At 58.3% G+C, this 26743-nt stretch overlaps 3 protein-coding genes across 5 annotated transcripts; 1 reads left to right on the top strand and 2 right to left on the bottom strand.

The window, feature by feature from the left end:
* Positions 1-548: 548 nt before the first annotated feature.
* Positions 549-6009, top strand: LOC116450931 (hemicentin-1-like). The gene is made up of 6 exons (XM_032123922.1): positions 549-685; positions 2023-2352; positions 2442-2711; positions 2852-2911; positions 4023-4071; positions 4754-6009. Exons 1-6 carry the CDS (start codon positions 607-609, stop codon positions 4755-4757), a joined length of 792 nt encoding a protein of 263 aa, XP_031979813.1. The 5' UTR covers positions 549-606; the 3' UTR covers positions 4758-6009.
* Positions 6010-7521: 1512 nt separating this feature from the next.
* LOC116450929 (hepatocyte cell adhesion molecule-like) lies at positions 7522-14441 on the bottom strand. The gene is made up of 10 exons (XM_032123917.1): positions 14040-14441; positions 12035-12382; positions 10613-10882; positions 10044-10160; positions 9742-9843; positions 9191-9313; positions 8899-8991; positions 8533-8625; positions 8263-8320; positions 7522-7694 (listed from the first exon to the last, which is right to left on the bottom strand). The coding sequence occupies exons 1-10, from the start codon at positions 14092-14094 to the stop codon at positions 7646-7648; spliced, it is 1308 nt and encodes a 435-aa protein (XP_031979808.1). The 5' UTR covers positions 14095-14441; the 3' UTR covers positions 7522-7645.
* A 34-nt stretch (positions 14442-14475) lies between these two features.
* TMLHE (trimethyllysine hydroxylase, epsilon) lies at positions 14476-25664 on the bottom strand. Of its 3 annotated transcripts, XM_032123919.1 has the most exons (9): positions 25585-25658; positions 25220-25451; positions 21556-21728; positions 20759-20935; positions 19738-20017; positions 18586-18705; positions 17808-18044; positions 17013-17151; positions 14476-16158 (listed from the first exon to the last, which is right to left on the bottom strand). In XM_032123919.1, exons 3-9 carry the CDS (start codon positions 21725-21727, stop codon positions 16027-16029), a joined length of 1257 nt encoding a protein of 418 aa, XP_031979810.1. In that variant the 5' UTR covers position 21728; positions 25220-25451; positions 25585-25658; the 3' UTR covers positions 14476-16026. The 3 variants fall into 3 exon arrangements, with proteins under 3 accessions (XP_031979810.1, XP_031979812.1, XP_031979811.1); XM_032123921.1 differs by lacking the exon at positions 21556-21728 and having other exon boundaries at positions 25585-25664; XM_032123920.1 differs by lacking the exons at positions 25220-25451; positions 25585-25658 and adding an exon at positions 22035-22158.
* Positions 25665-26743: the final 1079 nt, after the last annotated feature.

Below are 26743 nucleotides of genomic sequence, written 5' to 3'. Positions count from 1 at the left end.
CAGCGTCCCAGCCATGTCCTGTCCTCCCCACAGCCCTGCCTGGAGCTGGAAGGGCTGCTCCAGGAAATGATTAAACTCCCAGTTTTTGTGGCTGAGCTGGGATCCTGGGGACAGGGGACGGGGTGAGGCCATTCCCCCGGTGCCCCTGAGCTGGGATTTGGGGGTTTTACACCGCGGCAGGTGGAGGAGGGACAGGAGGGACGGGAGAAGGCAGCGCCTTGGGGGGGGTCCGTGTGTTGGGTTTGGATGTCCTGGAAAGGAGAGAGGGAGCAGGAAGAGAGGAAGAGGAGAAGAAAACGGAGAGGAGGAAGAGGATGAGGAGAAGGGAGGTGAGAAGCGGGAGAGGGAAAGGAAAGGAGTGGAGGAAAAGGGAGAGGAGGGAAGGGAAGAAGAGGGAAGAGGCGTAGAAGAGAGAAGAGGAAGAGAGGAGGTGAGGAGGGGAAGAAGGGGAGGGAGGGAAAGGCGAGAAAGGAGGGAAGGGGAGGAGAGGGGAAGAGAAGAGGAGGAGAAGGAGACGGAGGGGAGAGCCCGCCCCGTCCCGCCCCGTCCCGCCCCAAGGAGCCCCCGGAGCCCCGCGGCGGAGCTGTGGCCGCGCCGGCTCCGCAGATGTTCCCCGTCCCCCTCCTCCTCCTCCTCCTCCTCCTCCTCGCCCCCGGCAGCGCCGCGGCCGCCCCGGGGGTCACAGGCGAGTGTCAGCCCCGGGCCGGGCGTGTCCCGTTCCAGGGGTGCCCGAGGGTCTCTCCCGGAGCCTTTTGGGGAGGTTTGGCCGCGTTGGGCCGCGGGGGGAAGGCGGGCGGGACCCCCCCGCCGCACGGAGCCGCTCCCGGCTTTGGGAAGCTTTTCCTGGCACCTGATTTAAGACGCGAGGGCGACTCCGGGCTCGGGCACGCCTTGATCCCGGAGAAAAGCTTTTAGGGGAAGGTCGGGAAGGGACTTGCGGCTTTTCTCGGCTCTCGGCCCGTGTTCCTGGCAGGGGCTGTGCCCGGGGGGCCTCAGCTCCGCTTGTGCCCCCTCAGAGCAGGAGGGAGCATTTCCATGTCCGCGCTGAACGATTCGGGGCTGTTGGTGGATGAGAAGCTCAGCACGGCCCGGCCAGCACGGGTTGAGCCCCAGAGCGTGGGGAGGGGGGATTCTGCCCCTGTGCCCCCTCAGACCCCACCTGCAGAGCTGCCCCAGCCCTGGGCCCGGCACAGGAAGGACCCGGAGCTGCTCCGAGGCCTGGAGCTCACCTGGAGAAGGGAAGGCTCCAGAGCCCCTGGCAGGGCCTAAAGGGGCTCCAGGAGAGCTGGAGAGGGACTGGAGACAAGGGCCTGGAATGACAGGACAAGGGGGATGGCTTCCCAGTGCCAGAGGGCAGGGAGAGACGGGGTATTGGAAGAAATTCCTCCCTGTGAGGGTGGTGAGGCCCAAGCACTGATGTTTCCCAGAGAAGCTGTGGCTGCTGCTGGAAGTTGGACAGGGCTTGGAACATGGGTCCCTGCCCATGAAACTGGGCGATCTTTAAGGCCCCTTCCAAGCCAAACCCTTCCATGATTCTATAAATAATTCCCTCTGCAGCTGAGCCAGGAAGGGCTCCAGCAGCAGCTCCCAGGTGGATGCGGGGGGATCCCCGTGGCAGTGGGATCCCCGTGGCTGTGGGATCCCCGTGGCAGTGGGATCCCCGTGGCGGTGGGAATCCCCGTGGCGGTGGGATCCCCGTGGCGGTGGGATCCCCGTGGCTGTGGGATCCCCGTGGCGGTGGGATCCCCGTGGCGGTGGGATCCCCGTGGCAGTGGGATCCCCGTGGCTGTGGGATCCCCGTGGCGGTGGGAATCCCCGTGGCGGTGGGAATCCCCGTGGCGGTGGGATCCCCGTGGCTGTGGGATCCCCGTGGCAGTGGGATCCCCGTGGCGGTGGGATCCCCGTGGCGGTGGGATCCCCGTGGCAGTGGGATCCCCGTGGCGGTGGGATCCCTGTGGCGGTGGGATCCCCGTGGCAGTGGGATCCCCGTGGCTGTGGGGTGACTCCTGGTTTCTCTTCCAGCCCGCACGCTCGCTCCCTGCTACTCCGCCGACCTGCGCCCGGCCTCGGGGAGCCTGGTGTCGGCCGTGGGCTGCACCGTGCTGCTGACGGCCCCCGCGCTGCGGGGCAGCAGGGCGGTGTCCTGGGAGTACAGAGCGGGCACGGAGGAGGGGGTCATCCTCAGCTATGCCCACAACCGCCCCTCCTTCATGTCCCGGCTCTACGAGAACCGCACGACGTTCAACGAGTCGAACCTGTCGCTGCAGGTGGTGCTGCAGAGCGGGGACAGCCGCCTCTACCGCCTCCGGTCCCAGGAGGAGGCCACGGCCTGGTTCCATCTGCACGTCGTGGGTGAGTGGTGCCGTGGCCAGCCCTCCTGCTTGGCTGGGAGCCGGGACTGCCGCGGGTTTGAGCGCTGACGCTGCCTCTGCCTCTCCCAGCACCGCTGTCCAAGCCAGAGATCGTGGGCAACTCCTCGGTGAAGGCAGGAGGCAACACCAAACTGGTCTGCAACGTGCTGCAAGGGAAGGCAGACTCCTACTGGTGGAAGAAAAACGGGCAGCTGCTCCTGGGAAGTGAGCGCATCCAGTTTGTGGAGAACACCACGCTCTGCATCCTGCGGGCGTCCATCAGCGACAGCGGCTACTACACGTGTGTGGTGAGCAACGCCGTGAGCCAGAACGAGACCTCCTTCCTGCTGCATGTTCACCGTGAGTGCCCCGGGGAGCAGCCGGGAGACAGCCCCAGTGAAGGGGTCCTTCCTCCCTGCCCGTGCTGAGCAGGGTGTGGGAGGGTTAAGCTCAGGTTAAATTCACTCTGGTGCAGTGGCTCTGGGTTCTCCCCCTTGCAGACTCTGCCAACGTGGTGCTGCCCGTGGTCCTGGCCTGTGTCATCATCGGCTCACTCGCAGGTGGGTGCTGGGCTGGGCAGGTGGGTGCTGGGGTGACTCTTTGCCCTGTTTCTGGCTGATGGGTGCCATGGCAGGTGCTGTGGCCACAAGAGATGGGTGAGAGGGTCCAGTGTTGCACATCCCTGCCAGGACCTGGCTTTCCCACCCTGGCATCCCGTGGGCAGGGGCTGGGCTGTGTCACAGCTGCTGTTTCCAGCAGGGTGTCCCCAGTCCAAGGAGGTCATGCTGGCCTCCATTGTCCTCTTTGGCCTTCCCTTGTCTCCCTCCTCCCAGACATGAGCGGGAAAGTCGTGAGAACCCCTCCTGCATGTCCAGGACAGGCAGGAGATGATATTTGACTGTTCTGGTCTGAGTCAGCGCCCACAAAATCCAGGAGATGTCAGACATCCCTTCTATGATGACAGCACCGAGCTCCCACCATGCTCTGAGGGTTTTCTGCCCTCAGCAGGGAAAGGTGCCTCCAGTCTTGCTTTTCCTCCTTTTTTGGAGCTGGAGAGTGTGTTTTCCATCCCATCCCATCCCATCCCAAATCCCTGGCAAAGTGAGGATTTGAATTCTCAGATTGCCAACTGCAAAAAAATCCAAGACCCAGCCAAGCCTGGAGGTGGATGTGGATGGAGCGGGAGGTTCTCCCTGGGGGTTGTGGGTGTGTTTTTGTATTGCACAAAGATTTCAGGTTTTTCCTGGGAAAGCCTCCGGGCGCTGGGGAGGTGCTGGAAAAGCTCCTGGCCGTGCTCCTGCTGTTGTCATTCTGTCACACTCCCCTTGCCCTGGGGACACAGGTCACACGTGGCCAGAGCTGGTGGCTGGTCCCCTCCCCAGCTGTTGGGGTGGGAGCTGTGGGGCAGTGTGGGGTGAGCAAATCCCAATCCTGTCTTGAGGAGGGCTGATGGGCTCCTGGACTGAGGTTTCCCAGCTGGAAAAGGCATCTCCGGGGCCTTTAATGGAGAGGAGGAGGATGATGATGATGATGGGGCTCTGAGCAGCGTGGTCTAGTGGAAGGTGTTCGTGCCCATGGCAGGGAGTTGGAACAGGATGGGCTTTAAAGGTCCCTCCAACCCAAACAGTTGTGGGATTCTGGGATTCTTTGATGCTGCTGCTTTGTCTCCAGGTATCTTCGTCTGGTGTCAGAGAAGGGAGGACGAGTGTGACAACTGTTGGTAAGATGCCTCCAGCCCCCTCTTGGGGGGGCCCCTTGCTCCAGCCAAAATTTACTCCTTGCAAGCCCAAATTTATCCTTGGCTGGATCCGAGTGAGCTGGAGCAGTGGGAGAGCTCGGGGTGCTGTCCCAGCCTCTTTGGGAAGAGGCTGCTCTCCCACCCTGGAGGCTCAAAGGATTTGCTGTCCCCTCTATTTAACCCCTCCTGGGATTTCCTCTGGAAATATTCTCAATTCCTCCCCCAGAGCCTGACATGTGTGGTTATCTTGGCTCTGAATAACGGGTGGGCTTTTGAATACTCTGGAGATTTCTGGGAAGTGAGTGATTCCTGAGATTTTCTCAGAAATTGCTCCCTCCTTGTGACCACAAACACACTCAGGCTGTTCACTGGAGCTCCCTGGAGGCTGAGGACAAGGATGTGAGTCCCTCAGGATGGAAAACCCATCCCATGTGGTGGCAGGTTGCAAGCAGGAGAGCTCTCAGGTGTCTTGTGCAGCCAAATCCCAGGGAACTCCACCCAGGGATAAACTGGCCAAGGTAGCTCCTGGAATTTGGAGTAGGGCAGAGGTCCAGACCTGCCAGTGCTGCCACTGCCAGCGTGGGACACTCGGAGCTGGCTGAGGCCGTGGAGGGGTCCGAATGCCCAGGACATGGCTCATGTGGGGCCTCTCTTCTCCTTGCAGGTAGAGCTGGCTCAGCCCTGCTGTTGCCCTTCCCTGATGATGGATACAGCTGGGAGTGCCAGGTATCCCAGCTCAGCCTCTCCTGGACTCCCCTCTGAAGTGTTCAAGCTGCCAGAACCTGCAGATATTGTTTTGGAAAACACTGGTTTGGACTATTTCTATGTTGTCCTGCTCTTCCTGTTGTGCATCCCTGGAGAGGGATGTACCTGCTCCTCCCTCCATCCTCCCGGCTCCCTCATGGCTCTGGAAAGAGCCACTGTCCCTGCTGGGCAAATCCACAGTCCCGGGAGCCAGCCCTGCCTCCCGGTGTCCTGCCGTGCCGGGGGGTTGCCAGGGGGCTCGGGGGCTGAGGCTCTGGGCATCCTGCTCCATGTGGCCCTCGGAGGGAGGAGAAAGGGCAGGACTGTGCTGTGTGTGCGTCCAGGCGGGAGCGGGGCAGCGGGAGCTGGCAGGGAATGGGGAACAGCAAAGGAGTTCAGGGTTTGAAGGCAGATCCCAAGGAAATCCCTGCAGCCGGCTGAGGGTAGGGATGCTCCCGAGCCCATCTCCTCCGGCCCTGGGCTCTGCAGCATCTGGGGATATCCCTGGGGACATCCCCTTCTCTTCCCAGCACAAGGAGTGCTGGTGCCAGCTCGTCCTTCCCGTTTGCTGCTCCTGCGGGTGACATCAGCCTTGGCCTGGTTGGATACCGGGAGCCCTGCTCCTGTCCCCTGCTGTCCCCTCCCTCCCCGTGCTGCTTCTGCAGGGCTCTCCTGGGCGGTGCTGTGAGGGGAGGCAGAGCAGGCATCTCCCACCTGCAGAGAACTGGATGCTCCCCCGGGGTGCTGGACCTCACTGTTGGTCACCCCGGGACATTTGCACCCCGTTTTTAGTCTGAGGGGGAAATCCCAGCTCCAGGGCCCACCCTGAGCCGGTCCCCAGCGCCTCTGGAGCAGGCTGGGGAACCTCTCCAAGGCCAACTGGAAAATTGTGGGAGAGGATATTCAGGGGCTGTTAGCAAGGGGCCATCTCAGCCTGGGGTTTCATGGAGCCATTGGAGGAAGCAGAGGAGTTTGGGTGGAGTAGATGAGATTCCGACCCCACTGGAAGCTGCAGGACAGGTTGTCGTGTTCTCTGTTGCACGTGAGGGTGTAAAACGTAGCCACACGTTTTACAAGGAAACCTTTCCTAAGTTGGGGAGTTGTCTGTGAGTTGTTGTGGAGACTTTGTGGTTTGTTGATGGCTGTTGCTGCTAATAAAGTGTGTGTTATCCCAGAGGGTGTTGCTGTGGTGTGTAGGGGTGGGAAATGCCCCTCGGGGTGGCAGTGGGATGGGAATCAGCCCCTGCTGGGTTGTGGCTGGTGGCAGCCCCGGGAATGCTGGATTTATCCCCGTGTCCGGCTCTGGGACAGGAGCCATTGCTCTTGAGGACAGCATTTGTTCCCTTTGTGGGGTTCCTGCCTCCCATCCCCTCCCTCCCCTGCTCCAGTGGTGGTGACAGCCTGAGGGCCTCAGCTGGGGTTAAAAACAGCCCAGCAGCTCTGCTCCAAATGCGGCTGAGGGTATTTTTAACCTGCCCCCATTCCCTGAGTCACAGGAGCCTGGCAGCCGCCCTGGCAGTGCCCAGGGAGGAGCTGCCTCCCAAGGAGCTGGGTCGGGGCTCACCCAGGGCTCACCCAGGGGGGGATTTTTGGGGAGGTTTGGGGTTCATCTGGGGGCCTTTGGGTGCAGGGTTGTGCTCAGCAGCTGTTTGGGGTTGGAAAAGCTCCCCTGGGCTGCAGGAAGTGCGTTGGTGTGTTGTGTCAGCCAGGAACAACAGCCCCTGGCACAAGCTGGGCACGAGTTTAATCCTGCCCTGACTGAATAAATCCCAGAGTGTGCCGGATGCTCTGGGCTGGGCCCGAGGAAGAGCTTGACAGCATCCACCTCCTCCCATCCCAGTTTTTGTCCTTCCTCCACCTTTACTAGTGGTAAAGCCAGGATGTATTTCAAGTTACTACAGGGTTACACCCAGAAAAGTATTTCATGCTATCCCAGGTGTATCTTACACAAACAGCTCAGCCACCAGCTTCAGGAGCAGCGCAAATCTGTGCTGGAAAAAGCCTCCCTCTGTGGATGATCCATGTTGGGATCCAGGGTCAGGGCACTCCTGGTGGGTCTCCCTCTCACTTAACTCCTGACACACACTGCATTCTCATCCGGGTTTTTGGAGAGCAGTCCAAACTGTGGAAAACAGGATTTCTCCCCATTTTCTTGATCCAAGAAGCCCAGGAGCTGTGATGTTCCTACACAAGGATGGGAGGATGTGGGGGGATGAGATATGAATGTGATGCTGCCGGTTCAGGCAGGAAAATCCAAGGACGAAGACAAGAAAAAATATAAATAAGGTGGATAAGGATTAAATAATAAATATGGATAAGGAATAGTGGATAAAAGGGATAAGGATCCACATTCCTGCTGGCCACAAGGAGCAAGACTTCCCCAGCCCCAGTGCACAGGCAGGACCTTGTGGGGAGCACCCAAATCCTGGCCCCATACTAAAGGGGACAGGCAGCAGATGGATTTAGGGGAAGAGCACCCCAAAACATGCCTTGAAATATCTGCCCGGGGAGCCGTGGAAGGAGGGGGAGGGTGCCTTGGGTTATCCACAAACATTAAATAAAGATAAACCAGTGAAACTCCTGCAGCTGCTGCTAAAGGGGCTTCAGGCCTTGGTTTTCTGGAGAAAGAAAGGGGAAATGTGCATTTGGCCTCCCCTGGGTCTGTTTTAATTAAAAAAAAAGGCAGAATCAGGTTAATTTCATGGACATTTATTACGAGGATCATAGAGGAACCAAAACTGAGAGCCCTGAGCCCACTCAACCTGGGGAAAGGCTTGGGCTGGCTCAGCCAAGAGAGAACCAGCCCGATGGATCAGCTGGGAATGGGGTCCTTGGTGCCTGGCTGGGACATTTCGAAGGAGCTGGAAGGAAGAGGAGGGGGGACAGGCTGAGCATCAAAATCCTTCCCTGGGAGGGTGGGCAGGCCCTGGCACAGGGTGCCCAGAGCAGCTGGGGCTGCCCCTGGATCCCTGGCAGTGCCCAAGGTCAGGCGGGACATTGGGGCTGGGAGCAGCCTGGGACAGTGGGAGGTGTCCCTGCCATGGCAGGGGGTGGAACTGGATAATCTTAGAGTTCCCTTTCCACCCAAACCATTCTGTTAATCCATGAATCCAGGAGGAATTAAGGCTTGAAAGCTTCGGGCTGAGGTTGTAAGGGGGAGCTTTGAGTGGGGTCTCAAGGGCTTTGCTGGATGGGGACCCCACCAGAGTGTCCCCCTGAACCCAGCATGAACCCAGGGGCTGCCAGGCAGTGCTGGGCTGAATCTTCCTCGGGATCTGGGTCTTACACCAAAACACAGGGTGGTTTCTGTGTCCTGCCTCTTTCACTTCAAGATGTACAAATTTATGTGGAAAATAGGGATTTATGTGGAAAATAGGGATTTATGTGGAAAATAGGGATTTATGTGGAAAATAGGAACAAAGGATCTACCTGACTTTGTCCGTCCAACAGACGTCACGGTCCTTCCACCAGCCCTGCGTGGTGTGATCTGTGAAGGACAAATTTGTTCCAGATCAGGAGAAGGTGTGAGAGGCACCAAGGACGGGGTGCTGTGCTTGGGGTACCGGGGGAGGGAAACGGTCAGTGAGGCCCATTGGCCATGAGGGCTTCCGAAAGCCAAATAAAGCACTTCTAAATGATTCCTGCTGGATGGTGTGGGGACCCGGAGGCATTGGGAAGAGGATGAAGGAGCAGACTTACAGCAGAGGCCGATGGCGAGGAGCGGGAGGGCCGACACGGCCGCCGTGCTGACCACCAGGATGGTCACGTTCATGAACTCGGCGCATCCTTCTTCTGCCGCCGGAGAAAACAGGAGCCAGCACAGAGCAGGGGGAGGGGAAGGAGGAAGGTGAGTTACCACCATGAAAACACACACACACAAAATAGAAAATAAAATAGATGGAGGATGTTGAAACTGAATGTCGCTCCTGCCAAGATTTCACTTCCCCGAAAATCCCGGTTTGTTGGGTTGGTTTTTTGACGTTCATCTCCAACAGCCGAATTGAAGGGACGTGGGGATGACACGAGCTGTGGCCTTGGGGCAGCCCCTGGGGGATCTCTGCTCACCGTGGCGGTGGTAGATGTTCTTGATGAGGAAGGTGGTGGTCAGCACCACGGTCACCACGGCCCCCGGCGCGGCGTAGCCCATGGTGCGCTGTGCTGCAGAGGGAGACGGGAAAAGGGATGTGGAGGAGCGTCCCAGGGTGCGGGTGGGGGGCTGGCCTCACCCAGGCTCTGCTGTGGGATCCACCAGCCTGAGTCAGCACAGGAGTTCTCATTTTAAAAAGTCAGGGATGATGTTTGGGGCAGAGTAACCCCCCTTGGACCAGTTTGGGCCACCCTTGGTGGCGCTGCTCACCCTTTTTGCTCTTCAGATGGTTGAAATCCGTGGGCTGGAAAATGACGGTGGTGGCCACCAGGAAGGTGACCACGGTGAGGTAGCTCAGGGCGATCTCGGGCAGGATGACAGCAACAGAAGGGCCTGAAAGACAACAGGACGAGGCAGAGACCCCGATGTTACACTGCCACCCCCGTCATCACCTGGTAACCCCGCACTACATCCCTCCCTACCCTCCTTTGACTCCCAGCCTTTCCTTGCAAGCGACCTCTCCATTCTCTGGTCATTTTACTGTCCTTGGGACTCATCCTGGGAACGGGCTTGGGGAAAAGGGGAATAACTGCATCAATTGTCCAGGGGGTGTGTAATGCACGTGGTGGCGCAGGCTCCCTCCGACCTGGAGATCACACCTGGAGATCACACCTGGATCACGAATTGCTCTGCAGGGGTCAATCACCCCACACTCCACGGCCTGACTCCCCTGTCCCCTCCCTCTCTGGGCCCCACCGGACTCTGCATCTCCCACGGGGTCTGTCCCCCCTCCCTCCAGACCGCCCCGCAGCCCCTCTGACCTTCCTGCCACATCCAGAGGATGCCGGCGGTGCCATCCAGGATGCAGGCGATGCACACCAGCCCGCAGGTGTAGGAGCTGAGCCACCTCCAGAGCTCCCCCCCTAAAACCCAGGGCAGAGCGGGGTGAGCGCTGTGACCTCCGGGAACCCCGTGCCAGCCACCAGCCCCTCCTCAGGGTGGGGCGCAGCCCGTGCCCACCCCGATGCTGTGGGGTATCCCAGGACCTGGGGGTTCCCGCAGCAACGCTCTTTGCTCTCCCCCACCAGACAAGGGAAAGGGGGTCCCGCTGCCCCCAACTCACTTATCCTGAGCTTTTCGGACTGGCAAACGGGAATAATTAATCCCCAGGCCGAGACAACAGCGAAGACCACAGCGACCACCGCAATCCTCAGGGTGTCCTTCAGGAGACGGGAGAGACCTGGGAAAGAGCGACCCCGAGGGACAGGACACGGGACATCAGCAGAACCAGCGCCACCGGCTCTGGTGGCCGCAGGCATCCTCCATCACCTCAGGGATGCTCCGTTTATCTCCCAGCTGGTGGCCAAATACCCTTCATGAAATGTCCAGCCTGGGGTGGGTGCTCCCCACAGGCTTCCCGGCCGCCCTCCCACCCGTGTCCTGCTCACATCACCTTGGCCAAGGGCCATCATTTTGGAGCTGCTCCCAGAGGGAACGGCCAATCTCCTGCCAAGGACTGTGCCTGGGTGGGATCAGGGACTGGGAATGGCTGCGGATCATCCCACGATGGGCAGCTCCTGTCCACAGCGTGTGGGCACCACCCCCCGGGGAAGGAGGCTGAGGGAGGGGATGGAACCCCTGAGGCATCCCCAGGGAAGGGTGGGGGGCAGGAGGAGCAGTGGGAGGTGAGACCTTCAATGGTGACGTTCAGGGAGCTCTCCTGCCAGCTTATCCCGTTGCTGGCGTTGCAGGAGTAGGAGCCGCAGTCCGACCTCTGGGCTGGCCTCAGGTACAGAACGCTGCGGCTGCCGGAGAGCCGGGAAACTCTGGCTGGGGGAAGCGGCTGCCCATCCTTCTTCCAGGTGATGTTGTCCACTCTGCCCTCTGCCACCTCACAGACAATCTTGCCAGTGGCCCGAGCCAGGAGAGCGCTGGTCCAGAGCTGAGGGCGGGACACGGACCCTGGAAAGGGAACAGAGGCCCCAGCACTTCTCTCAGACACAGAACCACAAAATCGTTTGGGGTGTGAGGGACCTTACAGCTCATCCCATACCACTCCTGCCCTGGGAAGGGACACCTTCCCCTATCCCAGGCTGCTCCAAGCCCCAGTGTCCAACCTGGCCTTGGGCACTGCCAGGGATCCAGGGGCAGCCACAGCTTCTCTGGGCACCCTGTGCCAGTGAACGTGACCTGGAGCATCCCTGATGGGCCCGTGGGCTGCAACTGCCACCACAGCATTTCCCTGGGGAAGTCCATCCTGCTGCTGCACTTTGCAGGACTGGTTTTTTTCCAGTTGAATCACTGCTTTTAATGGATGTGGGTAAATACGGAGTGTTTCGAAATGCGTCAGGAAATGAGAAAATAGCAGGGAAGGCAGCAGATCCCACTTGGATTGCGTGTGGTTGGAGGGAGAGGTGGGTGGTGAAGGGCTGCGGTGGCATTATGGCCATGGAGCGATCAGTGAGAGGCTGGATAAGCCGGAGCAAATGAAGGGAATTGCTGGGAGCAGTGCTGAGGAGGGACTTCTGGGCCCTTTCAAGTGCCTCTTATCTCTGTGGTGGCAGCTGGCGCCTGCAGAGGGCAAGGGGGACAGCCTGGGCTGAGGGGTGGTGGCTTCTCCAGAAACCTCAGCTCCGCTGGCTCTGCCAGGTGTCCCCTGGCAAAGGGCTCGGGGGAGGAACCCTGCAGGTGGCAGAGTCACAGCAGTCCACCAGTCCCTCCCTTACCCCGCTGGTCCCTCCGTGTTCCCACCAGTTCTTCCATCCTGTTACTAGTCCCTCCATCGTCCCTTTATCCTCCCATCAGTCCCTCCAGCCCTGCACTGAAGTGTGGAAAATGGGAGGGGATTGCCTTTCCAGGATGGAACTTGTCCCTCTGTCCCAGCCAGGCCCTTGGAAAGTCTCACTGGGCAGCACATCCAGATCTGCTCCCCTAGGACGGGTTGGGAACCTCTTTCCAGGGTCTCCACACAGGACAGGTGCAAACACGCTCAGGACTGGCCCATCAGCCCTGGCTCAAATCCCTTCTCCAACCCCCCTGGTCTGGCTCCTGGTCCCTGTGCAAATTCTGCTTGGATCCATCGCCCCACTCCTCCCTCCCAGCCCCAGCACTCACGGAGGACTTCCAGCTGGATTTCCCGGCTCTTCCTGTCTCCTGTGCTGACAGTCACTCTGTAGGTGCCACTGTCGCTTTCCTGGACATCCTCCAGCGTGAGTGATCCATTGGATGGATGGAAAGCGGCTCGTCCTGCGTAGGGGGTGAGGATGGCGGGGGGGTGAGCCCCGCCACGGTGCTGCAGGATGGTGTGGGAGCTGCTGCCACTGCGGAATTCCCACTGCATGGAATCGCTGTGGGTGACGTTGTCCAGCCCAGGGAGCAGCACGGAGGATCCCACCGCAGCCGTGGCTCTCTGCTGGGGAGGTTCCGCTGCCTCCAGAGCCGGAGGGAACGGCACCAGCAGCCCTGGAGGGAGGAGAGGGGTAGGGATGGGGCTGGGAGAAACTGCTCCGGGGAAAGGTGTCCTTTTGGTGGAATGAGCTTCTCCTACCTGGGTTTTTGTCATACTGACCTGATATCCAGGGCTCATTCCCAATGCATAGAGCCCTGGAATGGTTTGGGTTGGAAGGGAACTCAAAGCCCATCTCATTCCAACTCTGCCACCCACAGTGACACCCTCCCCTAGACCAGGCTGCTCCAAGCCCTGTTCAGCCTGCCTTTGAACACTGCCAGGGGTGGGACAGCCACAAAATTCCTGGTCTTGTTTGGGGCTGAATGTGTCCACATGCTCCCAGCAGTGCAGGATGCAGCCATCTTCCCGAAATTTCTGGGCTTGTCACGACTGGGGCTCTAAGAGCTGCTCAAGGACTTTAGGAGGAGCTGCTGTGGGGAGGTCACAGCTCCCAGAGCCCCATCCCCAGTAAAGAGGATTCCAGGAAAGAGGAGAGGGGCAGGAAGGGGCAGAGGGAGGGGGAGAGCTCCCAGCTCCTGTGGCTCCGGAGCCGGGCAGGGTGGCCTAGGGATCCTCACAGGCTGTGTTTGCTCTCGGCCCTGTCTCTCAGCTCCTGCCCTGATAAGCACCTGTTCCCCTGCATTCCCACTGCACCTGCCAGGCAAACGGCCCTGGAAACTCCTGCTGCTCCCACAGAGAATGGTGCAGCACAGGTGGAAAGGAAAAGAAGTGGGACAATCCAGGTGAATCAAGTTCATCGGGAGATTTTAGTTTCTCTCACTTATAACCTCAAAAGGCAGGTGTTTTCATGCCTGCCTGCCCCCAAAGTGTAGATGCGGAGGAAGAAAATACAATTTAATTACTAAAAAGTCTTTTTCTCTGAAAAATTTCCTTTTTTCTGCTGAGAAAACACTATTTCTAGAGAACAGAACCATGAGCTGAAGGAAAGAGGAAAACACTCAATCTTTTACAGCTGCAATGGCCAAAACTCATCCTACAGGCACTGAGAGCTCCCTGACACCATCCCAAAATCAAGCTGTGGGGTACTGGGCTTCCTTTCTATTTTAGATGCTCATCCTGAAAACCTCTGTCCATTTGGATCCAGCACAGGCTGCCCAGAGCAGCTGTGGCTGCTCCATCCCTGGAAATGTCCAAGGCCAGGTTGGGCAGGGCTTGGTACAACCTGGGGGTGGAATGGGATGAGCTGCAAGGTCCTTTTCCACCCAAACCCTCCTGTCATTCCACGGTTTGTGTTTCAAGGCAGCCAGTGCCTATTGAAGGAGCACAGTGAAAATGCTCACACGAGTTTGACTGCAGTAAAGTTTGTGGCTTTAAAAACATCACGTATCTTTACATACATATTTTTGACACAAACACACGTGCTAACACATATCCCTCTGTTTCTGTGTCAGCACACCCATCAGCCCCACCACAAATCTGGCTGCAGCAGACTTTTATCCCCGGAGCTGTGCCTGGCTCTTCCTCCTCCTCTCCCCCTGGACAAACGCACCTTTGCCTTCCACGTTAAGCCTTTTACCCACCTAAAGAGTCTGGCCCAGAGCTCCCCACGCTCGGCTCCGAAGGGGTTTGGAAGAGGCGAGGACCCGGCGTGGAGCCCCGGGGCCGGCCCCGGCTCCCAGCCCAGCCCAGCCCAGCCCGGGGCCACCTTACCTGCGAGGAGCACCCAGGCGGTGCCCAGCAGCTCGGCGGGACGGCACAGCAGCATCTGCCAAGGGAACACGGCCCCAAATCGCCCCGATCTCAAATATCCCCTTGAAAACCCACGCCGTGCTGAGAGCCGCAGGTGCGGCTGTACCGTGGGGGCTGAGCCCTGGGATGGATTCCCGGTGCCGCGGGTATTCCCAGCCTGTTCTCCTGCCGATGGCTCCCCTCCCTCGGCGCCGATTCCCCTCCCAGAGCCCCTCCCGGCAGCAGCGGCAGCTCCCGCTGTCCCCGCGCCGGCCGCTCCCCGGCTGGGAAGGAGCTGCCGCTGGCTCCGGCACCGCGCCGGGATCGATCGGCGGCTCCGGCAGCACCGCTCACCTTTGGCCCGGGGGTCCGGCGACACCTTTTGGTGGAAAATACCCTTTCTGTGGGCAAACCATTCTCTTTTTTGTAAAAGCTTTTATTAATATCGTTGTGATTATGGCGATTCCTTCAGTAAATTGTGACTCCAACTCAGAATCTCTCCTAGTGTTTTTCCTCCACTACGGAAAGGGGGTGGCTGGAGGGGGCTTAATGTTCCTGCTGAGTTTTAAAATCGGCACAGCTGGCTCTGCTCCGAGGAGAATCCAGGCTCCTGCCGGGATCCAGGGCCGCCAGTGGGAGCAGCATCTCCCAGGGCAGCTCACCAGGCACCACCTGCCCAGCCTCGGCTCAGAAATCCCTCTGAGCCCTGCCGACTCCCCGAGGCTCACTGGGGATGGGAAGCACTGGGAACACTGAGACTGGGAGCATCAGGGAGCTCACCCCACAGCCAGAGCAGATTCCAGGAGTGTCCTAGCGCCGGGATCTCTACATTCAGTGTTTGGATTGAACAAAGGCAGCAGGTTTAGCACTGTGCACCTGCCCTGAGGACACGGAGCACCTCACACAGCACAGCCAGGGGGAGCGGGCCCAGCCCTGCCTTAGGGTCTGGTCAGAGCAGAGGGAACACCCCAAAATATAGGGCAGAATGAAAAATTCTGTAACAGCACGATTTGCTTTTGCTCCTTACCCCATGGCCCTTCAGTGTGTCACATCTCAGTTTACTTCATCAGCTCCCAGGAGCTGAAAGGCACCTCTGAGTTACACTCAGAGTAGGAGAATTTTGGGGAAAAAATACACCCAAAGAGTGAGGTTTGTGCAGCAGAGAGTGTGATGGTGACCTAAGGCTGATTCCTTAAGAAAGGATGGAAGAGGAGGCACGGAGGGAAGTTTGTCAGAAGCCCTGTGGCTGCTGAGCGTTGCCCTCAATGCAAGTGCAGTGCAACAGGCAGAGGGAACTGCAGCACAGCAGGACTGGAAGCCAAGGAAAAGTGGGAATTCCATCCCTCACCTAACATGGTCACCTCTGCTTCCCAACATGCAGATCTTGCTTTCCCTTTCCCTTTTCTCTAACCTAAACCTTCTCAGAAATGCCCAAAGTACACCAGGATCTCTCCAGGCAGCTTGGCTTGGATCAGTGATAAGAGACAAGACCCCAGAGATTTCCATTCTGCTCTCCTAAAAGTCCCCAAAAACTGGCAGCTGAAAAAAAGGCCAAACAGGGAATAATGCAAAGCTTCCAGATCCTGAAGGCACGTGCTTGGAGGAGCACTTCCCGAGGAGGGATTAACCCAGCTGAGCCACCCTGGCTGCGAGCACGGACAGCAAGAGCTGCCTGTGCTCAAAGGCAGAGCGTGGTCCCAAAAAATGGTCCCACAACCTTTGGTTTCCCCCTCTCCTGAGCAAGCCCTGGGAGCTGCTTGGGGAGGGTGGAAGTGTCTGAGGTATTGCAGTGTCTTTGTGGTGCTGAGGCACCGGCACAGAGGGCCTGGAGTGTCTGGGGGGCACCAGCTCAGCCGGCCTGGCACAGAGCGGGGCTGGGGGCTCCTGCCTCTCCCAGGGGTGGGACTGGGGGGCTCCTGCCTCTCCCAGGGGTGGGACTGGGGGCTGCCCGGCTCCCTGGAGGGCTGAGCTAGGCCTGCAGCCCCAGCAGGCGGGCGGTGTTCAGCACGTCGTCCCTCGTCAGGTAACAGCCGCAGAGCTGCCGGTACCCCGTGAACGCTTCCCGGCCGTGCAGGACACGCCAGTTATCCACAAACAGGGCCTGCAGGGAAGGGAAAAGGGCATCAGGAGGAGAGAAACCACAGCAGGCAGGGCCAGGAGCCTCTGGCAGGCAGGTCCTGGGGATCCCTGAAGACTGGAAAAGCAGGTAAGGGTGTGCCACAGTGGGCATGAGCCTCCTGTTCCACACTGGCACTGGTGAGGCTACAGCCAGCTGCTCATGGCATCCAGCACAGCTCTTTCTGGAGCCAGCCCAGAAACACATTTTGGGGTTTCTTTGCTTTTCTACTGGAGAGGAGATAGTTCACCAGCAATAGACAGTGGCCATCTTGTCACTGAATCCCAGAATGCTTGGGTAGGAAGGAACCTTAAAGCCCATCTTGTTCTACCCCCTGCCATGGGCAGGGACACCTTTCACTGCTGCTTCAAGCCCCATCCAACCTGGGTTTGAACACTTCCAGGCATGGGGCAGCCCTGACCTCCTGCCTCTGCAGTGTCACCTACCCATGCAAGGGCTCAAATAAAACCTCAGAACTCTAATTTCTTCTGGAAGAAGTGGAAGCCTGAACATTTAGTGTTCCAGCCTCTCTGCTCCTGAGGATTCTCATTTCAGAGGCTGGAAACTGGGACTAACTTTCCTCGGAGGCAGAGCTTGAACTAAACATCTCTGCCCCACCTGGAAGCTCATGCTGCTTCAGGAAAGAAGGGAAACACACACACAGAGGCACTACTGTAACTTCAGAGCACCCAGAAAGAGGAAAACTGCTGGATCTGGCAGTGCCCAGACACTAGCACACCCACAGAGCACCCTGCCTTTCTCCCTGTGCCAAACCCACAGGATTCAGCTCCCAAGTCCCACCCTGGACCAATCCCAGAGGATGCAGCTCCAGGTCCCACCTTGCCTGGCTTCAGCTTGACCCAGAGCTCGTTGTCGGGCCGGCGCAGCTCGGCGGTGAGGGCGCGGTGCGCGTGGTACCAGCGGCGCACCACGTCATGGGGCACCGTGTTGATCACGGCACGGTCGTAGTTGTTGTACCTGCAGGGAGAGCAGAGACAAGAGACTGCCCAACGTGGCTCCAGCTGCTTCCAAGAGAACCTCAGGAGCCCGTGGGATTAGCTGGTATTTAAGGGAGGCTGTGGAGGTGACCAGAGAGGTTGTGCTGCCAGCACAGGACTTTTGGGAACACGGCACTGAGGGCAAGAGGAGTTTACTATCAAGTGTAAACCTGTTCTTCCTGGTTTTCCATGGAAGGACATGGCAAGACTGAGAGCCGTTTAGAATGGAAGTGCAGAGCAGTGCTGGACAACCTCCAGAACTGAGCCAAACTGTAGTTTCAAAAATCAGCCCAAGATCCCTTTGGAAGGGCTCACTGTGCTCTCCCTGCTCCCTGCGTGGCAGGAGAGTTTCTAGGGGCTTCTCCAGAGAAGGGCTGAATTCTTCTGCATCTCGAATGGAATGGGATGAGGGCTTGGAGCTGAAGGGAGAATGCCAGGAGTGAAAAATCAAAGCTCAGCACCGACACCCATCTCTGTATCAGCGGTGCTGACGCTTCCTCTAAAGCGGGAGGAACACAGGGTGCTCTGTGGTTTCACCCCTGCTCCTCAAAGACACACTCGCTTTTAGTCCATGGAATGTCCTGGAAAACCACCCCCACAAGGCGCTCTCCTCCCCAGAGGCCTCCTGGGCATTACCTGATGAGGTAAAGCTCGTTGTTCCAGGGGTACACATTGAGCACCGGCCCCACTCCAATCATGTGGTTGTGGCAGCCGCCCACGCTCTCCACGTATTCGTGCTTGAGGGGCACCTTGGCGAGCAGCTCGAAGTGCTCCGGGGCCCGGCGCAGCACCTGCTCGGCCGCGTGGAACCCGTCCACCAGCAGCGTCCGCCCGCCCGTGCCCTCGTGCTTCAGGCAGTGGAACACCTGGATGCTGCATGGAGACACAATCCAAGAGGAACGACCATGGCTGCCTGTCCCTGGGCAGAAGGTGCTCCCCAAGGACACGGCCAGGTGTGGGTGGATGCACCACCTGCACCTGCTGCTTCTCCGGACCCAATCCCACGCGTTTTGCTGGGTGAGGAGGCAGCAAACTGCCTGTGCTGCTTCCCGAACCCAGTGACATGAGTCTGGGAGACCTCAGGAGCTGCAGGATGGAGCCCATGTCAGCCAAAATCCAAACCCAGAGAGGCTGTGGCTGCCCCATCCTTGGAAGTGTCCAAGGACAGGCTGGATGGGGCTTTGAGCAACCTGGGATAGTGGAAGGTGTCCCCTGCACGGGGTGGGACTGGATGGGCTTTAACACAAACCAATCTGGGATTCTGTGATCAGACAGGCCCCAGAATTGCTGCAGTACATCCCATCAGGAGCTCTGGAGACAAGGACATTGTGCTGGCATTGCTGTGGCTCCCTCCTGCTCCTGCCCCCCGTGTCTGGGCAGCAGCAGCAGCAGCAGCAGCAGCAGCAGCTCGTACCCGCAGGGCTCCTGGAAGTAGGTGGTGTCCGTGTGCCGATCCAGGGCCAGCTTGGTGTAGGCTGTGTCTCCCCGGGAGAAGTCAGAGGTGAAGTACCACATCCTGCCATAGATGGTCTCCCTGGAAAACAGACGGGCACTTATCACGGATCAGTGTCCGGGTAAGGCACAGCCTCTCCTGAACTTGAGTTATTCCCCTCTGTCCCATGCACAGAGTCATTAAAGCAACTTCACAAAATTCACATTGTCAGGGATGGTGCTTCTAATCCCTCTTCTGGTGTTCGACTCCTCTTTTTCCTCCCCAAAAGGCTGCTGGTGACGAGTCTTCCCCTCCACAAATGCTAATGTTTCCACACCAACCATCATCCCCAGTCATGGAAGTGACATGAGGAGCTGCCTGAGTGCAGCCAGCCCTTACCTGTATCCACACAGGGCTGCCCAATAATTCCATTCCTTCTTCCCAGAACCCTGCTTTCACTACCTCCCCCTGCCAGCAAGAACAGCAGGGAAGGGACAGCAGGCAAGGCCAAACAGCACTCGGGGGCTACAGGGGGAGGGTGCCTGGAGACAAAAGCTGGCTGGATATTCCCTGGAGCCCCTTGTTTCTATGTCATTAACAGGAATCCCTTCTTTTCCAATGGGCCCAGGCAAATCAAACTTTCCACAGCTTGGATAAGGCCCCAAACTCAGCCCCTGGCCTGCCATGCTGGTCACAAACACAAAGCCAGCACAAACTCCTCTCATTGCTTTTATTTAGCAAGAGCTCCAACTTGTTTTTGATCTCCCTGGCTCCCAGGGCCAGGCTGCCCTCACGACCCCTCAAGTCATAACAGGAAATGTCTCTCCTTGCAAAGCTCTGCTCTTCCCAGACAGCCACTTCCTTCAGCCCCTCCCCTCTGCACAGTCCCACTATCACAAAAGTCATTGGATGCTCTGGGGCAGCTCCATAACTGAGTGACTCCCAGCTCTCCCATAAAGGAGATCCCACAGTGGGAACCTCCATCCCAGGTGAAGTGGAGCAGCCAGAGGCTGTAGAAGACCCAGAGCATTTGTCTGCAAACCAGGCTGTGGCACAGAAAACACAGGGTAAGGAGGCAGCAGCTTTCCAAACAAAAAGAGAACAAGCCTACCCTTCCCAGGATAGCCCAGATACCTGATGATGCTGATCCTCTCTGCCAAGATTTCCGTGTCCTCCTTGGTGGGAGTGACATTCTCCACAAAAGCAATCCCATACAACAAGAAATTCTGCAGGAATTCCTTCAGCCCCTCGTCTGTCTCCAGGAAGCTCCGGCAGTCGACGGAGGGGACCTGGGCTTGCCGGTAGATCTCAGCATTCCAGAGGATCCGGGGGTGCATGACCTGCTGCTTCTGCCCCTCGTAGCTGTTCCTCACCAGCCACTCCAGCCCGTACCGTGTCACGTGTCCGTCCGGCCCTGGCACAGGGGCAAGGGCAGAGTCACCAAATGCCACTGACCAGCCTGAAATCGTGGCACCCGTCAGCCCAGGACAGGCCTCACCCTTGTCACCTGTCTGGGGATAGGCTCTTTGCACCCTGCTGTCACCCAAAATAGCATCTGTAAGGGCACGAGTCCTAAAGGTGTTGCCACTGCTGCCACAACTCCAAATTCAGGGTGGCTGCAACTCCCTTCCAGTTTGGGGTGGCTGCAACAGCTCCATCCAAATTCAGGGCAGCTGCTGCAACCCCCTCCAAATTCCCAGCCAACCATCTGCAGTGGTTTTGGCTTTTGCTGACAGGACTCCAAGGACAATCAAAGCTCTGATGTCAAGCCCTCAAGTAAAGGCAAGCTCCACCAAAAGGAAGAAAGCAGCTGGGAAAGTGAGGAGAAAGGATGGAAAATGGGCATAGTGAGCAGGGCTGACAGCTGCTCACACAGGCCAAGGAAGGAAAGAGAACCAACCGTGCCATGCCCCATCTGTTCACCACCTGCACTGCTGGGGGAGCTTGACCAAACCAGACACTGCACACACACAGAAAGGGCTGGGGGAGGAAAACCACATCAATTTGATGCTGAGCTGTGTTCACAGCGAGAGCAGCGTTTAAAGCCTGCTCACAGCTCAGTCTCTTCCCAGACAGGCAGATTCCGGATAAAGCTGCCCTCTCCCAGCACAGAGGGATCCAGCTCCCTCCACAACAGGAGGTGCTCAGGACTCACAGGTGAGGAAGAGCGTGGTCTCGTCCACCCGCACGGCCTGGGGCCGGATGGCCAGGTCCACGCTGGCCGTGTCCAGGCTGCGCTGGTTGGTCTTGGCGTTGTAGCAGGAGGCGGAGCGGCAGTGGTCCCGCAGCCACACGAAATCCAGGCGCATCAGGGTGCTCCCGTACCTCAGCTCTGCCAGGGATGGGAGCAGAGGATGCTTTGGGGCAACAGGGAGGACAAACAAAGCCAAGAACTGAAGCCCAGTTCCACACCTTATCATCCCAATTACAGGGGATGCAGTGGTACCCCTTGACATAACTTGTCACGTGAGGAAGACCTGGCAGAGGACCTTGTCAAAGGCCTGGCTCCTTTGCTTGGAGCCACTGTGTGAAATGCTGAGCAATTCCCTTTGCTTGCAGGTGACTTGGAGTACTGAGGTCCTGCTGGCCTCAGCTGCCATCACCCTGCACAAGGTGGGGCAGGAGAGGTGGGCACACACCAGAGCTGAGGGGGTCTCTGCCATGGAGAGCCTGAGCATGGCACAGAAAATGGTGCCTGACAGGGCAAAGCTCAGACTTTGTAATCCCTGGATTTGATTACTGATTTAGCACTGCCTCACTTGTCATAGAAGACAAGGCTGCTCCATCCTGCCTTTGGGAATTCCCGAAGGAAACATGAAACAGCCCCAGTGTGCATCCCTCTAACGCAGGCTATTCCAGAAGGAAAACACAAATCATTCCAGGCAACGAGGGCTGGAAACTTTCCCTGCTGTCCCTGGTCAGAGCAGGAACACCCACACCCAGCACACCTACCGAGATGGTCCTGGTGCAGCTGCCAGGCACACCGGGGGGCCGCCGGGGCCGTGGGGCAGCAGCGCACCGGGGCAGCCGGGACGGGCCCGAGGTCCTGGGACAGCCACGGCCAGCGACGTCCGGTGCTCCCACGCTGCCCCCGGAGCAGCCACGCCAGCCTCTGGCACCACATCCTGGCAGTCAGGAGAGAGGGGACAAGGTGACTTGGATGTGATACTCTGTCCTAAACCCCAGCAGGACACAGACCTGAGCAGACACAAAGGAGATGCCAGCAAACTGTGAGGGTGGGCAGGCCCTGGCACAGGGTGCTCAGAGCAGCTGGGGCTGCCCCTGGATCCCTGGCAGTGCCCAAGGCCAGACTGGATGAGGCTTGGAGCACCTGGGATCGTGGAAGGTGTCCCTGCCCATGGCAGGGGGTGGAATGGGATGAGCTTTAAGGCCCCTTCCAACCCAAACCATTCCACAATTCTGTGATTTACCAGGCAAAGCCATTCCAGGAGCTGTGTTCAACACTCTTGTGCAAAACAGTGGCAAAGCCTCATCTCTGAGGGTCTTGTCCCCCCTCCAGCATTCCCAGTTTGAATTCACCATTCCTGGATGGAACTGCAGCAATTGGGGAAGCAAAGTGACCTTGGTTAGGGAAGCAGTAACAGAGGAATCCAGTAATTAGGTCAGTTCTAGAAAAAGCAGGCAAAACAATGAGGAGGAGGAAGATCTCTGCTGCTGGTGAAGGACACAGCTGGCATGGAGGAGAAACCACCGTGATTAATTTTAGGATAGAGATTAGAAGACAATTTCTCAGAGGGAAATTTGTAACAACTCTTCAGTGCAAAGAGCAAGGGCAAAAACCTGACAAGTTTTAGGAGATGAAGCCTCAGTCTAAATGCCTGTCATGTTTATGAATTTCTGGGGGCCAGGTCTAAACCCAGCAGGATTTTAACAGCACTTTGAAGTGCACTGAAATGTGGTCTCTCTGGATAAGACACAGGCTCAGAAAGCATTTCTTATCCTAGACTTCTGATTTTCCCTCATTTTCTTATCTGGAGAGTCCAGGCACCGGAGCTCTGGCTGTCCACGCTGCTTCTGCTCTGCAGAGATCTCAAAAGCTGCTGATAACAACCAAATCCACAGAGGTGCCGCACTCCCAGCTAACAGCTTGTTAGGCAGGCATGAAAGAATGCAGACATCTCCAGGGAGAAGAAGTGGGAATGTTTCAGAAGAGAAGGTCTGAGATGGAGGCACACTGACACACTTCAGCCATGGAGCCCTTTCCATGAGGAATTTTCCCAACATCCAACCGAAACCTCCCCTGGCACAGCTTGAGGGTATTTCCTCTTGTCCTGTCCCTTGCTACCTGGGAGAAGAGACCAACCCCCACCTGGCTCCAGCCTCCTTTTCCAAGACATCCATTTCCTGTTCCCGCTCCCCAGCTTTGACAATCTGGGGTAGGAAAAGGAACGAGCCCCATTTGATGCACAAACCTCAGAACCAAGTGAATAAAACCTACAGCTACAAACTCCAGGAGCTGCCCCTGATGCTGATCAGCTTTAAAAGCTTAAAGAAATTATTTAAATGCCTGACCCAACGACTCACAAAGCTTAAGATTATCTGAGAGAGGGAAGTTCTGTCCAGTTCGCCTTTTGGAAAACAGAAGGAATCTTGTTTGCACACACAAACAGGACCCAAAATGCCAGGAAAGGCTCACCCACAAACCCATTTAGCACATGGCCTGTGCCTGGGGCAGCTCCAGCCTTAGTTTGATCTTTCCACACACATTTCTTTTATCTCCTCCTCTCCCAGTATCAAAACTGAGCAGGGAATTAACACAGGTAATGGGAAGTGACCCAGATAGTTAAACCTAATCAGGGACATCTCGTGCTGCTCTTACTGGAAGAAAACACCACAGGCAGCTCACTGAGAGCCTTAAATTCAATCTTTCCAAGAGATACTAAAACTAAGAGGCATTAAACCCCCCCAAATCTGTATGATTAGGGAGGATTTACATTTTTTTGTTGTTTCATCAGAGCTAACAGCTGGATGAGCTACGTGAACAGCAAACTCTCTTCCTGCACCTCCTGCTACCTCACCTTTATGCTTTACGCTGTCCAGACACCTGGGCAGCAGTGAAATGAGAGAATTCCAGAGAACATTTCCCTCAGAATTCGAAGAGAAAGGGCAGGAGGGAGAAGACATCAAGTTCTCAGTGCATAAACACACAAGCTGGGTGACACAGGAGCAGGCACAGAACACACAGGATGAAGGAGAGAAGAGTGCTGGAGGGAAAAGCAGAAACCTCAACGCTGTCGTGGTTTGAGGAATTCCCATCAGTCTCTGGAGAAAAAGGACAGGAGATGCTGTGGAAGGAGCAGAAAGGAAGGCTGGGTTTCACAGGCCCTGCAGTTTGTCTCACAAGAAACATTTTAAGGAAACAAAACTGGGTTTAACCTCTCTGAGGAAAAGCCACAGTCCCCATTCTGGGCAAAGGAAATGGTGCAAAAATGAGTGACCAAATAGTTTCAGCAACGGGAACATCTAAGAAAGGAGAAACCCCACAAATCTGGAGGCTTTCACCAGCTTTTAGCCAAACCCTCCTGGACACGGGATGACCCCGCTGCCCTCCCTGCCCTGCTCCAGCACTCCCAGCCTGTTTGTGCAGCTCCTTGGAAAAAAAATTGGGAGTTTTCCATTAAAAACATCTCGAACATTCAGCTGCTCACACTCACATGGCCATTTTTACTTCTGGAAGCACCTGGCTAGAGCCAAGGTTTCTGATCCATACAGGAAGATGTCAGTAGCACAACAGCTCAAAGTGAGAGAAGAGAATTTGGGTTTTGATGCTCTGGGATCCTTTAACCTGACAGCTCTCCCTGCAGTGAAGGAACACCAAGAAAAAGAGGAATTCTGCAAAGGCTGAGCTGCCCTGAGGGCTCTGCCAGAGCCAGAGGAGCCGAGAGCACAACCCCAGGTGACAAACCAGATCCCCCAGGATGGCAGCACCTCTTGGACAGGACACAGGCAGAGTTTAACAGCCTGAGCTGACTCAGTTAATTACAATTAATTACCACAGAGACAAAAAGCAGACTGGCTGTTCCCTGCTGAGCTCCTGCCCTCACCCTGCAGACAACTCCATCAGATCTCAGCTGTCAGGAACCAGATTCCCCTTCCAGCCCTTCCCCACATGGGATTTCAATGAAATTAAGGAGCTAATAAAGACATCCCAGGCACTGCCAGCTTCACAGCTACTTCATTTTCCTGGAAGCAAAGGGAATTATCTGCTCACCCCATGTTTCACACTGACCACCTGACTCCAGGCCCCATTCCCAGAACCTTATTCCAGTCTCCTGTTTGCATCTCTCCCAAGCAAAGCCTTTCCAGGCCACACAGCTCAACAGAAACAAGTCCCAATTCCTGTTTTTTTCCAGCAAAGCAGCCAGCCCTGGTGGTAGAACCCCCACAGAGGAGTCACTGGAATAAACTCCTATTGCTAAATCACTTGATGCTCTGGGTCCTGCCCGGGCAAAGAGGAGCCAGGCAGCTCTCCCGGGCAGGGAGGGGTTGTGTTTTTCCAGGGAATGAGGGAAAACAGCTCTGCCCACGAGCTGCAGCCTTCCATTCCTTTTCCATGGGATCGTAATCCCTGGGTGAGCCCCGGGCCCGTCGTTACCTGGGACCCTGGAGCTGGGGGATGATGGAGCGAGGCTCCGGCCGGGCCGGGGATGCGGGATGGATCACGGAGCGGCTCTGCCCGAGGGAATTCCGCAGCGTCTGCGCGGCTGCTCCCGGCTCTTCCCTGCTCCTTCCTCCTCCTCCTCCCTGCGCCCACCAGGCCGAAAGCGCCGCTCGGAGCTTCTCCACATCAGCCGCTGCTGCCCGAGGGAACCGGCGTCTCGTTGACCCTTTAAAGAGGAAAAAAAGAAAAAAAACGACGTTGCAAACGGGTCCCTCGCCGAGGGGGCCCAAGCGCAGCCCCCGAGCCCCGGGGCTGCGGGGCACCGCGACCGCCGTGCCCCGCCTCGGCCCCCGACCCACCTCGGCGGCTCCCCGGCCCCCCGGCGCGGCCCCGGCGCCTCGGAGCGGCGTTGCCGGGCCCCAAAGCCCGCGGGCGGCGGCGGGGCCGGGCCGGGAGCGGGGCCGGGCCGGGAGCGGGGCCGGGCCGGGAGCGCCTCAGGCCGCCCCGGGGCGGGGCCGCCGCGCCGAGCGCCGCCGCCATAGAGACGCGCGGGGCAGAGCGTCCGCAAACCATAGAGGCGGGGAGGGAGGGGGCCGGCGGGAAGCGGGACCAGACCGAAACAAGAGTGTGGCGGGGCCGGGTCGGAGCGGGGCCGCCCCGGGAGGAGCAGGACGGAGCGCCGGAGGCGGCACAGAGATCGGGGAAAGGGCGGATAAAGCGCCGCGCAGCACCAGGGAGACGCGCGGGTGCCGGAGCGTGCGGACGGCGCCAGCGGTGACGGGCTCGGGGCATAGAGCGGTGCCTGCAGAGCTGCTGCCCCCTGGCGGGCAGGCGGGGAGATGGGCAGCGGGAGGGGAGCGGCGCTGCCCCGTCCCCATCCCCGTCCCCGTCCCTGTCCCCGTCCCCATCCCCGTCCCCATCCCCGTCCCCGTCCCTGTCCCCGTCCCTGTCCCCGTCCCTGTCCCCGTCCCTGTCCCTGTCCCCGTCCCCGTCCCCATCCCTATCCCTTTCCCCGTCCCTGTCCCTGTCACCACCTTGTCCCATCCCCGTTCCTGTTCCCGTCCCTGTCTCTGCCTTTGTCCCTGTCCCTGCCTTGCCCCCGCCCCGTCCCCCTCCCTGTCCCTGTCCCTTTCCCTGCTCCCATCCCTGTCCTGTCCCTGTCCCTGCCTACCCCTTCCCCGTCACTGTTCTCCCTTCTCCTGTCCCTGTCCCCGTCCTGCCCCGCTGCAGGTGCTGCGGTGCCGGGGGTACACACACACACACACACCAGCTTTTGCGTTACAAACCGCTGATTTTCATCCAAACGCACCGGAACATCGGCGTGTGCGCCGGGCTGGCAGCGGCTCCCCACTGGAGGGCTGCCTCGGCCCGGCGGTGGCGACCGCTGCCCCTCGCCCCCCTTCCACCACCCCCGGCCCTGCGCTCCCACCGCCTCCCTGGAGAGCGTGCCCAGCCCCGGAGATGCCCCGGAGATGCCCCGGAGCATCCCGGGGAGCATCCGCCGGGACCCTCGGGGCG

This window comes from Corvus moneduloides, chromosome 14 (assembly GCF_009650955.1).
Source record: "Corvus moneduloides isolate bCorMon1 chromosome 14, bCorMon1.pri, whole genome shotgun sequence".
Classification (NCBI taxonomy): domain Eukaryota; kingdom Metazoa; phylum Chordata; class Aves; order Passeriformes; family Corvidae; genus Corvus; species Corvus moneduloides.
This window is presented reverse-complemented; position numbering and strand designations above follow the sequence as displayed.